General features: G+C 45.2%; 1 protein-coding gene across 6 annotated transcripts; it reads left to right on the top strand.

Moving 5' to 3' along the window:
• The first annotated feature begins 750 nt into the window (after positions 1-750).
• LOC125519171 (protein NRT1/ PTR FAMILY 5.10-like) lies at positions 751-13,021 on the top strand. Of its 6 annotated transcripts, XM_048684063.1 has the most exons (10): positions 751-1,207; positions 1,306-1,523; positions 4,362-4,909; positions 4,997-5,740; positions 6,094-6,273; positions 7,084-7,142; positions 7,710-7,805; positions 7,936-7,986; positions 11,192-11,253; positions 12,585-13,021. In XM_048684063.1, exons 1-6 carry the CDS (start codon positions 1,048-1,050, stop codon positions 7,100-7,102), a joined length of 1,869 nt encoding a protein of 622 aa, XP_048540020.1. In that variant the 5' UTR covers positions 751-1,047; the 3' UTR covers positions 7,103-7,142; positions 7,710-7,805; positions 7,936-7,986; positions 11,192-11,253; positions 12,585-13,021. The 6 variants fall into 6 exon arrangements, with proteins under 6 accessions (XP_048540020.1, XP_048540015.1, XP_048540008.1 ...); XM_048684058.1 differs by having other exon boundaries at positions 7,084-7,805; XM_048684051.1 differs by lacking the exon at positions 7,084-7,142 and having other exon boundaries at positions 752-1,207.
• The last annotated feature ends 397 nt before the right edge of the window (positions 13,022-13,418 follow it).

Here is a 13,418-nt window from a genome sequence, read left to right as displayed (position 1 = left end):
GTTAGTGCCGTTCTGAAAAGATGTTGATAGCGTAAAAATATATTTGTAACAATAAAAGGTGTTCCCGCATTTCAAAATAATATATGAGATCGTTTAAAAAAATTCTATAATGTAAAAAAGTTCCATACCATTAGAAAATATACGTTGCATTTTACGGAAATATTCATGCATTTCAAAAAAAAAGGTTCTTGAAGTTTATTAAAATGCTATACACAATGTAAAAATAGTTGCGCACTTTTCAAAGATGTTTCTACTATGTATAGAAATGTTGCGCACTTTAATTTTTTATTGCCATTAAAAATATACAATGTGTATTTAGAAAATATCACTATGTTTTCGAAATGTGTTCAAAACATGTATTTAATAAAATATACATCATGCATTTGAAAAATTGCCAGCGTGTATGAGAAAAATGTTTCACGTGCGCTCTAAAAACGTACACCGTGACCGTAGCTGTTCGAACCTACAGCGCGGAGCGAGCAAACCGCGCTAATAGGCCGGTCCACTAGTTATCACCTGTAGGCGGTTCCTACTAGAAATTCGTATGGGCGACATATAGCACTGACGCTCCCTATCATCTGCAAAAAGATTAGGTTTTGTACAAACTGGATTCAGGATGCATTTCTTTTCTACTTACCGGGCTTCCATATGTGGTCCGAGCTGACCCAGAGACGGTGTCAAGCCCTGCACATGTGCAGTTGGCCGCCGCATGTGGCCGCCCGTTTGTCCCATGTGGCGACGCGATGGCGATGGGATCCGTATTCTATGCGCCCCTCTCTACCTGGAGTCTATATCATACCCACAGTTCATCGGCCATAGCCATTTATCCTCTCCTTACTCCCACTCTAATTGGTAGCCGCCGCCGACGAGGCTACAGCACCGGCCGCTCGAGCGTTGACGCGATCTCCCTCGACTGGCGTGCGAGATCGTCCGTCCACAACGTGCCCCCACGCCGTATTTTCTGACTACCGGGCGTCAACGCCAGCTCTGCTCCGGCTACCCTGATTTTCCTGGCGCCGGAATCAGTCCGTTCCATATAGAGCCACGATGCCTTCCAGCTCCGACTCCGACCCTCTGCTCGCGCGCGCCGACGGCGACGGCATGACGGAAGAAGACGACGGCATCGACGTCGCGGCGGTGGACCACCGCGGCCGGCCGGCCCCCCGCGCCTCCACCGGCCGCTGGCGGTCGGCGCTCTTCATCATAGGCAAGTGCATACACAGTACAGTACACATGCAGCAGCCCAACAATTTCGTTTAGATTTGTGTGCGTGGTGATGATCGGGATCGGAACGGGGGGGTGCAGCGGTGGAGATCGCGGAGCGGTTCTCGTTCTACGGGGTGTCGGCGAACCTGATCAGCTACCTGACGGGGCCGCTGGGCGAGAGCAACGCCAAGGCCGCGGCCGCCATCAACGCCTGGAACGGCGTGGCGCAGCTGCTGCCGCTGCTCGGCGCCGCCCTCGCCGACTCCTGCCTCGGCCGCTACCGCACCATCCTCATCGCCTCCCTGCTCTACATCCTGGTACGCACGTAACGGCCGGCGCAAAACCAGTCATTTCTTTTTTTTGCCTCGAGCAATTACCACCATTGCCTCAGAAGTTCACGGTGCCGGACCCAGTGTCAGTCGGACATTTCGGTGGTGGCGTGCTTGAATCGGTCGTGGGCTCGTGGCCATTTATGTTTGCAGCGCCTGAGATATTCTGGTCCAGTTCGCTATAGATTCTAGCTTGAATTTGACCGCAAGTTGGATGTTAAATTATGGTGAATTATTTGGGTTGTTGAGATTGGGCGAGTGGTCACAAATCTGATGACAGCTGAGTGGTCGAGGGTGCATGCACATGCGGACTACTCGAGGAAAGATAACATTCACCGGCGGCACACGTCCACGTCCACGAGTTGCACAAGCTTCTTCGGAAACACGCCAGATTTTCAGACATAAAAAATCGGACGTTTTTAATGAAAATTTATTTTGGCGTCGTGATGACAATTTTAATTTGTAAGCACGACAATTGTCTAACAGAAAGTGGATTGAGAATATTTCAGGCGCTGCAAACATGAAAAATATTTGATTTTCCATGGTGAAAAATCGGACATGAAATTTGTGGTGGAATCCAACTTCTTTCATCCAAGTGTCCACTGATGCGTTGTGTTTAACGGAGTAGGGTTTATATTCCCTTCTTTTGCATTTTGTGTGCTATATGTAAGATGCTTGAAAAAAAAAGTTGAGCAACAGGTGCTTGAAAACAGTGGCGGAGGCAGGAATGCATATAATTGGATGTTCGGGAGGGCCGGCTGTAGGTAACAGTAAAAAAATGTCACTGTTTATATGCATATTTCCAAGGAAATTAAGATGTTGGGGTGGGCCCGGGCCTTGGCTGGGCCCCCCATGTGCCTCCGCCGCTGCTTGAAAATATGATTGGTGAGAGCAATGCCGAAGCTTCTCAAGGGCCAACGTGGACTTGCCCAACCCATAATATTTTCGAGTGCCGCGGTTAGGCCGAACCGGGAGTGACCAGAAGCCGGGGACGTGTGGCAATGGCTTCACCAGTAGAGAGGAATCCGAGGTTGATTGGTTCAAATCCAATCCGGAAGACAACAAGGTTGGAAGGGTGGTCGGGAGCGACGACAGACAACTTAGGAAGGCTGGGGCGGTGAGGCATACGTGGCAGGGCCGCCGGTCATGGGTGGTGGTGGCAGGCAGCACGACTGGCATCAAAACAACTCTGCGGCAAGAGAAAGAAAAAGAGAGGAGAAGAAACATACTCTGGGGAAGTCAACTAACGCGGAAAAAAATCAGGCGGTCGAACATATAGTCTGTCTGTTTCTTCTTGAGTGGGGGGGTTGTTTTTTTCTTATTGGGACAGAGGAGAAAGTAGGTGACCTATTGCTTGTTGATGGGATTTTGGTTAGGGTAAACTTCGTCAAACAGTGCGTCTTTGTCTCATTTAGAGTGAGACTCTTGCCTTAGGAAACGTGCTAATTGGGCCTGCCCAATAGTGTTAGTTGCCCGGTCTCATTCTTTTCACTTCTGTTTATATTTTGCGACATTCCAAATAAATATATTCCAACAAAAAAGTTTAGTTACCCTTTTGAAAATGTTAAGTATGAATAAGAAAAATGTTAACGCGCTTTAACAATTTGTTAGCGAAATTGTAAAATAATGTTGATAGTATTCCAAAAAACTATTTCTGACATATAAAAAATGTTCACATGTTTCAAAAATAATCTACATAATTGTAAAAAAATGTTTATATAATGTAAAACATGTTTTTGTAATTCAAAAACAAAGTTTCATATCAATATGTTACATTTAAAAAATGTTCATGAGTTTCAAAAATATGTTTGTGACATATTTAAGATCTCTTGATACGATGTGAAAAATCTGATAGTTCACAATTTTATACCATTTGAAGTAATGTTTTAAAACATCTTTGAAAAAATGTTCAAAACATGTTTTTTTAACTATAATTATGTATTAAAAACGTTAAACGTGCAAAAAATATTGTAGACATATATAAAAAATGTATAATGTGTATGTAAAAATAGATATCAAAACATACATTCTGAAAAAAATGTTAATCATGAACTTAAAAAATGTTAAATGTGAGTAATAAATGTTCTCATCAAAAATATACATTGTGTATGAAAAATTGCAGACCTGTGTTGATCTTTTTAAAAGGGCAAACCAGATGAAAGCAGAAGAAAAAACAAAGAAAACTTTAAAAATAAGTAAAAACGAGAAAACAGAGAAAAATAAAAAGACCCAAAGTAATCAATGCAAACAGTGAATACCGATAAGAAAACTACAAAGAAAAAAACACGCGGCAGGTGCAGTGCTTGACCGGCCCAGGCCTCGCTTGATAAGAGGCATGAATAATAATAAGTAGTACTCCCTTTATTCACAAATATAGGATTGTTTTAACTATTCTTGAATTTGATGTCTCTCCATCTCATAGTGTAAAATGTTTTTTGCCACTAGCTAGTGTAGTGGCAAAAACCGTCTTATATTATGGGACGGTGGGAGTATATAGAGACGGTTTTGTGTTTTTGTTCACTTGTTTCGGTTTGTTGTCTATAAACATCTTATACTCCCTCTCTTACTAAATATAGACCTTTCAGAGATTTCAATAAAGACTACATACAAATGTATATAAATGCATTTTAAAGTATAGATTCACTTATTTTGCTCCGTAGTCTATATTGGAATCTATAAAAAGATGTATACTTATGAACGGAAGGAGTACTGTATAATTTTGGGAGGACGCAATTTCACTCTGCTCTTCTTTTTCCGATGTTTGATTCACGAGACAGGATCGTATGCATCACATTTCTAAATTTCTCACTCTGAAACTGCGTGCAGGGTTTAGGAATGCTGGCTCTCTCGACATTGCTCTCCCCCGGCAATCACAAATGCAGTAACACCGACGGCGGCACGCCCTGCCCGCCGCCGTCCGGTCTGCAGATGGCCGCGTTCTACACCTCCCTCTACCTGGTGGCCCTGGCGCAGGGCGGGCACAAGCCGTGCGTCCAGGCCTTCGGCGCCGACCAGTTCGACGCGAGCCACCCGCGGGAGGCCGTCTCCCGGAGCTCCTTCTTCAACTGGTGGTACTTCGGCATATGCGCCGGCACCGCCGTCACGCTCGTGTTCCTCAGCTACATCCAGGACAACATCGGCTGGGGCCTCGGCTTCGGCATCCCCTGCGTCGTGATGCTCTGCGCACTCGCCGTCTTCTTGCTCGGCGCCCCCACGTACCGCTACTACGCCTCCGACGGCAAGCAGCGGAGCCTGTTTGCTCGTGCCGGCGAGGCTTTTGGGGCGTGGCGGAGCAGACGGCGGAAGTCGAGTCCCCTTGCAGTCTCCGATTCGCATGAAGGCCGTCGACCCGCAACACAGGCGCCGGAATACAGGTAATTCGAAGTGTTTGACAGCGTGTTCGGTCGATGGAATGCAAGAACCCGACGTGGACATTGATATGCTTTCACCAAAATTTGCAGTGCTCAGGTCGACGAGGAGGAGCAGGGAGTGGTGATCAGAAACGCGGACCTCGTCGAGGAAGTCAAGGGCGTCCTCCGGCTGTTCCCGATCTGGGCGACGTGCCTGATCTACGCCGTGGCGTTCTCCCAGTCGTCCACGTTCTTCACGAAGCAGGCGGCGACCCTGGACCGGCACGTGGGCAAGCGGGTCCAGGTGCCACCGGCGGCGCTGCAGAGCTTCATCAGCATCACCATCGTGGTCTTCATGCCCATCTACGACCGCGCCATCGTGCCGCTGGCGCGCCGCTGCACGGGCGTCTCCTCGGGGATCACCATGCTGCAGCGCATCGGCGTCGGGATGGTGCTCTCGCTCGTGTCCATGGTGGTGGCGGCGCTGGTGGAGACACGCCGGCTCCGGATCGCGGCGGACGCCGGCCTGGCGGACCTGCCCAGGGTGCCGGTCCCGATGAGCCTGTGGTGGATGGTGCCGCAGTACGTGCTGTTCGGCGCGGCGGACGTGTTCACCATGGTCGGCCTGCAGGAGTTCTTCTACGACCAGGTGCCCGACAAGCTGCGCAGCATCGGGCTGGCGCTCTACCTCAGCATCTTCGGCATCGGCAGCTTCATCAGCAGCGGCCTCGTGTCGGGCATCGACAAGTGGACGTCGGAGAGGGGGCCGAGCTGGTTCTCCAACAATCTCAACCGCGGCCACCTCGACTACTTCTACTGGCTCATCGCCGCGCTCAGCGCGCTCGAGCTTGTGGTGTACGTCTTCTTCGCCGTTACCTTCAAGTACAAGAAGAAGGCAGCGGCAGCTGCCGTTGGTTAGAATTAGCAGTATATACTCGAGCTAGGCATAGGTTAAACGGAACTGCTAAATCTCAGTCGACTGAGAAGTCTCAGTCGACGAGCTAGCCATTGGATGCTTTGGTCGTTTCAAGATTCGTGTTGGGTGCTTTATCCTATGTTTTGGCCTATATAAAGCGCCGACCGGCCCGTTTTTCTTTTTTTTTAGTCAGAGCGTCATCGCGCTTGCCTTTTGTGGGCTGGACAGGTGCTAGGGTGGGCCTTTTTGTTTGTTTGTTCTTTTTTTTACTGTCTTGTTTTTCTGGCCGCAGTAAAGAAATGGAATGGGAAGCGGCGGCCGAGAGCACCCCGTGGCCAGTAATCAGTCCATTTCTTCCTCTATCTCTCTGTTCTTTCTCTGTCAAAAAAGCCAAAGATCTCTGCGGTGGAACGAAAGAAATCGCCTTTGCTCCTGAACGGCCAGCGAGAGCCTGGGCGATGCTGCTAGTGGAGTAAGTGTTACCCTCTTTCCTCCAATTTTTTTGTTTCTTTGTTGGCGCTCTGCTTCAGATCTGAGGGGATTGGGTTCCATTTTTTTTGTTTGGATCAAGTCTAGATTACTAGCTTGAAGCATGGAATCCCTCCCAGATTTAGTCCTTTTTTCGTGTCCTTTTTCTTCAAGCAGTGGTATGTAGTGCGTCCATTTTTTGTTTGATTTTTTTTTCAGATTGCCGAAACCCCTGTGCAATCAGTAGCATGTTTAAATCATTATGTGGAAACAAGAGGATTAATACTGAACCTATCACTAGGAGTGACATGTTTTTTTTTCAGATTTTGCTGACACCCTATTAATCAGTAGCTTGTTTTGAAGCCATTCTCTGGAAACAAGAGATTATTACTGAACCTATCACTAGGAGTGGGCTTGTATTTTTTTGTTTTTTCAGATTTTTGCTGAAACCCTATTAATCAATAGCATGTTCAAATCTTTCTAAGGAGTCAAAGAGAATGATTACTGAACGTATTTTCTAGGAGTATCATTTTTTTTGTTTTTCAGATTTTGCTGAACCCTAGAATCAGTACCATGCTCTAATTTTTTCTATGGAATCAAGATAATGATTACTGAACCCATCACTAGCAGTGGCATGTTGATTTTTAAATTTTCATATTTTTACTCAAACCCATTTTTCTGGTGTGGTACTGGTTTTTTACAGTTTTGTGCAGGTGCAAAAGCTCAACAGCACTAGAGCTGACCTGATTGATCTATACATGTGTAGGACCATAATTAGTACTACGAGTACTACTAATCTTTTTTTGCTTTGTAGGTACTTAGAGATTAATTAGGATCTTTGGCCGAGAAGATCTGGAATAGTATTGAGCAAAAGTACTGCCAGTACTGCTATTTTTATGCTATGACTTTTTGAGAGTCATTAAATCAGGGGGACTTCGTTTGCAGGAGAACAAATATTAATTAAGCCCGTTCTTCCACGCTTCTATACAGGAGGAGCATGTGTTTTTAGGGTGCTTAAGTTGACCTTTTGTTAGGATATAACCTCTACTAGTCATTCTTTTTTTTTGACAACTTGATCCCGCTGTTGTTTCTGCTGAGTGCTAACACAGCAGGGATATTTGCTGGCACATGCCCCTAGTAGTTTGTCACCACTGCTACTAGGGGCATGTGCGAGCAAATAATGGCGCATTAGATTAATTAGGGGCAGGAGTAGTTCTTTTTTGTTGTGTAAATAATGGCACTTAGCATCTGGTAAGCAGGGTTTGGGTTCACACAGTCATAAACCTACAGGAATAAATGCTGAAATCCAGATGTTTTGCAATTATTCATTTTCTAGTTATGCTTTTCTGAATCCAGTTTTTTAATTTTTTTTCGTATTTGTGTTGTTAGTGAATTACCCATTTAATTATTTTCTTTTTTGCTTCTTTTTTATGCGCACAGGAGATGGCTTGTGGAGTTTGTTTAAACCATTGCAACTATGAGAGTGAGGGAAGCGGTTTCAGCATGTATGTATAGGAGCACTTCAAAAACGCAGGGGTAACTCACTAGCTTCTTTTTTTTTAATATATTTTCTCATTTTTTATCCTTTGTTTCTTTTTATATTAGTCTTTGTCATGACACCACTACTAACTTTTGTTCTTTGCTTTTTTGTGTTCAACCAAAATAGGTTGTGCCATGCAATGAAAGGGTCCGTTTCAACAACATGATGGGAGCGAAGGTGACGTTTGTGGCAAACCAAATACATAATTCAAATCTGAACTGAAAATATGAACTTTAAGCTTTTTGTAGGGTTTTTAGTTTTTGTAACTCTGAACTGCATTTTTTCAAGTAAGGATGTACATGTTTTCCAGTTTTCAGCTTTTCTTTTTTGTTTTCGGTATACTTCAAGTAAAAATCTGAAATTGTTTTACTTGTTTTTGTTAGATTTTTTACTATGCTTTTTTGTTATAATACACATTTTACATTCTTTTTCCCTGGAGAGGTTTTTTTAGGAATGACAGTTTGATAGAACACTCATAATTGTCTTACAGTTCAACCCTCGACTCTTAATTTGGGGCTTTTTGTAGTTTTGTAGTTGCACCCTGGGACCCTGCTCCCAGTTGCATGTCAACTATTGGCACTCAACTAGGCTTTTTTCATAGTTTGTGTGTGTGTGTGGGGGGGGGGGGCAGTTGGAAGTCAACCCTTGACTCACAGTTGTTTTTCGTAGGCTTTTGTAGTTGCACCCCAAGCCCCCGACCTAGTTGCATGTCAAGTATCGACATGCTCCTAGGGAGACTTTTCATAGGTTTTGTAACTGCCCTAGTTGCAAGTCAACCCTTGACTCACAACTAGGATTTTTTTTCATAGGTTTTTGTAGTTGCCCCTAATTTGCAAGTCACCCCTCGACTCACAACTAGGGGCTTTTTCATACATTTCTGTAGTAGCCTGAGTTGCAAGTCAACCTTTTGACTCACATCCTGGGAGCTTTTTCCTAGGATTTTGTAGGTGCCCAAGTTGCTAGTCAACGCTTGACTCACAACCCGGGAGCTTTTCCCCGGGATTTTGTAGTTGCACTTGCACCCTTGGGGGCCCGACCCAATGCCAACTCAACCCTCGACCCACAGCTAGGGGCTTTTGTAGGTTTTTGTTGTATTTTCCCAGGCCTTTCTTGTCATAGGGTGAGGAGTAGGGTAGTTGTAAGTCTGAGGAGGAGGGCATTTGCATGTCCAGTAGTAGGCATGCACTTGCAATGGTCACAACCCAACTGCAATTGCATGCCTTCCAACAAGGGATGCAACTAGTTTTTTTGGGGAATTGCATGACCGATACTGGGCATGCAACTACAACTGTGACCACCGATTACAACCGCATGTCCGTTAGTTGGCTTGCAACTACAAGTCTCATGCCCAACTGTAATTGCATATCTTCCTACCGACCAGAATAGGCCATGTGTTTTTGTCGTAGGGTGGTGGAGGAAAGAGGGGGTGAGGTAGTTGCAAATGGGGGGTAGTTGCATGTCCGATACTAGGCATGCAACTGTCACCCATGACTGCAACCGCATGTCCGATAGTAGCTTGCAACTACAGGTGTCGCGCCCAACTATTACTGCATGTCTCCCTACCGACTGCAACCGGCTTTGTGTTTCTGTTGGAGGGGGAAAGAGAGATTGGAGGTGAGTTAGTTGCAAGTCGGGGGAGGGGGTAATTGCAAGTGTAGTGCTAGGCATGCAACTGCAACTGTCACCCGCAACTGCAATTGCACCACTGCTAATGTTGTTGCAACTAGTCTTTTTGTTTTGTTGGAAAGTAGGAGTTGCATGTGTCATACTAGGCATGCAACTGTAGTCGTCACCCCCGACTGCGAACTGCACGCCTTTCAAAGTGGTCGCAACTAGTCCTTTTGTTTTGTTGGAAGGTGGGAGTTGCATGTCTGATACTAGGCATGCAACTGTAACTGTCACCCCCACCCCGCAACTGCATGCCTTCCAACATGTTTGCAACTGCATGTCCGACAGCAAGTGTTGCCCCCAACTGCATTTGCATGTCTCCCTACCAACCCGAACCGGCCTTGCATTTTTGTTGGAGGGCGGCGGGGGTGAGGTAGTTGCAAGTCCAGTACTAGGCATGCAACTGCCACTGTCACCCCCGATTGCATCTAAAATCTCCCAACATGGTCGCCACTGGTCTATTTGTTTGTGGGAAGGTGGGAGTTGCAAGTCTGATACTAGGCATGCAATTGCAACTGTCACCACCGGACTGCAACTGCATGCCTTCCAACATGGTTGCAACTGGTTGTTTTGTTTTGTTGGAAGGTGGGAGTTGCATGTCCAATATTAGGCATGCAACTACATGCTTTCCAACATGGTTGCAACTGCATGTTCGGCAGTAGGCTTGCAACTGTAGGTGTCGACCCCAAGTGCATTTGCATGTGTCCCTACCAACCACAACTAGTCTTGTGTTTTTGTAGGAGGGCGGCGGGGGTGAGGTAGTTGCAAGTCGGGGGGGGGGTTACAAGTCGAGTACTAAGCATGCAACTACAACATTACCTCCGACTGCAACTCTCCCAACATGGTCGCAACTAGTCTTTTTGTATTGTGGGGTGGTGGGAGTCGCATGTATGATTCTAGGCATCCAATTGCAATTGCCACCATGGACTGCTACTGCATGCCTTGCAACTGGTCCTTTTTGTTTGTGGGGAGGTGGGAGTTCCATGTAGGCATGCAATAGAAATTGTCAGCCCGACTGCAAATGCATGCCTTCCAACATGGTTGCAATTGCATGTCCAACAGTAGGCTTGCAACTGCAAGTGTCGGCACAACTGCATTTGCATGTCTCCCTACCGACCACAACTGGCCTTGTTTTTTTGTCGGAGGGAGGGGGGTGGGGGTGGGGGTAGTTGCATGTCCAGTAATAGGCATGCAACTGCTATTATTACCCACGGTCACAACTCTCCAACGTGATCGCAACTGGTCTTTTTGTTTTGTGGGAAAGTGGGAGTTGCATGTTCGACTCTAGGCATCCAACTGCAATTGTCAACCCCGGACTGCAACTGCATGCCTTCCAATGTAGTCGCAACTGGCCTTTTTGTTTTGATGGAATGTGTAAGTTGCATCTCTGACACTAGGCATGCAACTGCAAGTGTCGCTTCTGACTACAACTACATGTCTTCCAACATGGTTGCAACTGGGTTTTGTTGAAGGGGACGATGGTGAGAGGGGGGATAGTTGCATGTCCGACACTAGTTATGCAACTGCAAGCATCACCCTCGATTGCAATTGCATGTCTTCCAACATGGTTGCGACTAGGTATTGTTTTGTCAGAGGGGTGGCAGGGAGATGGGGGCAGTTACATGTTTGACGCTAGCCATGTAACTGCAAGCGGCGCCCCCAACCACATATGCATGTTTTCTAACCTGGTTGCAACTCGCCTTTGTTTTGTCAGGAGGAGGGGGCGACGAGGAGAAGGGAGACAGTTGCATGTCCGACATTAGTCATGCAAAAAAGGTGAGACCATTGTTGTACTAACCTAAGCAGCTAGAGGTGAGACTAGCTTTTGATTTCGAATTTCAAATCCATCCAAAACCTGACGCATGTAAGCATGATGTTTATTCAGAGTAAGCTCACGCATTGTTTTTTTTGGATCTGCACCTTACTTTCGTTTTGATTTTGTTTTCCCAATATCCTAATTGCAAATGTACTGCTAGAGATGGGTTCATTAAGTACAAATAGTTCCTCTTTTGATTATTTTTAGGTCGAGAAGTCCCTGGTGAAGCTGGATTTTGCAGAGAGTTCTTTTCACCTGAGTTAACCTGAATGTGTGTTTGTTTGTCATTTTTTTTAGTTCTCTGAAACCGTGTAGTAGTTTTTGCAGGAATAGTCTTGTTGAGTTTGTAGCTGAATTAGAGGGATTGTTAGCAGTGGTATTTGGTAGGAAGGCTTTTGTTTAAAGAATGAAAATGGACCAAAATATATCTGCATGGTGCGTATTGCTTAAGTTTAACTTGGCATCAACCTTATGTGCTTCCACAACACTCTTTTTTCAAACGGACACTTGCTAACTACAGTAGCACTAAGTCCTCTCTTTTTTCTGCGGTCAACATGGATGTGATGTCATGTGTGCTGACGGGGGCTGTAATTTTTGGTGACTGTTTTCGCTGTGTGTCGATGCATGCTTACATTTTCAAATACTAGCAGCAGATCAGTTGCTCGGGGGAGTGGGGAGGGGTGGACATGATTTGGGAGATGTTTGAGGGGCGATGACATTGTGGGATCCCGGGGGAATGATTATATATTTTTTGACTTGTTTTTTTAACTCAAGCAATCACTAAAGTTTGTATATTCCTGAAGTAGAGTCGAGACAATGTGTATGCCTGTTCCAGGTTCAGTTTTTGTTTACTATAATGACAACGATGGTGTCTTTGTTACGCTAGCCAGATTTTTTGTAGGCTTGACAAAGCCCTGCTTGAGATAACAAACATCAAATCATTTGTAAAAGCTGGCTACCCAATCCCGGGCTTTGCGCGCGCGTGTGTGTTGGGATGAATGTTTTACATAACATAGATCACAACTAGTAGCTGCTGGATATATGTTCAGATTGTTTTTTTTCTGTTCAGGTTTTTTTAAATGTGCATGTGTTCAATCCCAGAGATAGTGTCGCTAGCATTTTTTTGTGCACCAGGGGGCCATGAAATGCTGATTTACAAACTAGTAGTAGAAATTCTCTTCTAGCTAGTGCCATGATTTTAGCTTCTTCTTTGTCATACTTTGTCCTACCCCCTCTTTTTTTAAACTTGTTTTCAACACTAATGTATCATATACATTTATGAATACAACAGTGCACAGACACTGACATGGATGACGAAGGATGCGACCCTGAGCAAAAGAAATGCAAAAGGCAAAGAGCAGTGTGTTGAAGATATAGAGTCAGGAGAGGGAGGATATCATGTAGAAATCACGTACACGGAAGTGTCGGAGGGCTTGCCTACACTGGTTTGTAACCTCTAAATATATTCATATTTCTTCTAGAGTTTTAGTAGTTGATACAGGACGTTAACTAGGAAACACATGATCTTTAACTTGTTGTGTTGCCATGTCTCCATGCCTTTTTTGCTGTAGTTTTAAAATAGCTAATGCATGAATTTTGTTAACTAGCTACTTGATGTCTATGTAAGTTGCTAGTTGACTTGCTGAAAAAACATCCATAAGTTCCTGTGATCAACTCCATGAACCATGGACAGCACCGTTCAATTTAGCATACAGTTTCTTGTCTCTATTTGCTGGGCTCTATTTTGTTCCTTTTTTTGTTCAATAGCTTTCTTCATATGTGTTGGTAAAAAATATTTTCATAGGCGAGCCCGACCCATCAGAACAAACAAATTAATAAAGCCCAGCCAAAAAAAACAGGAAAATAAAGAAAAAAGCCCAGAAGCCAGGACGAATACAGTCCAGGAGAGGGAGAGCTGATCAACAGGCCTAATCTGCATGGGTGACGTCAGCCGACTGAGACTTCGTGAAGTCTCAGTCGACTGATACGTAGACAGACCCTAGGTTAAATATGAATTCAAGGTGTACATACTTACATTTTTAAGATGGCTATTCCCCGCTTCGATCCGGCCGGGGCCGATTATCATGACATTGGACACGCCACAAAGGGTTTTTGGGGAGAACAT

The sequence above is a fragment of the Triticum urartu genome, chromosome 1 (genome assembly GCF_003073215.2).
Source record: "Triticum urartu cultivar G1812 chromosome 1, Tu2.1, whole genome shotgun sequence".
In the NCBI taxonomy this organism is placed as follows: domain Eukaryota; kingdom Viridiplantae; phylum Streptophyta; class Magnoliopsida; order Poales; family Poaceae; genus Triticum; species Triticum urartu.
This window is presented reverse-complemented; position numbering and strand designations above follow the sequence as displayed.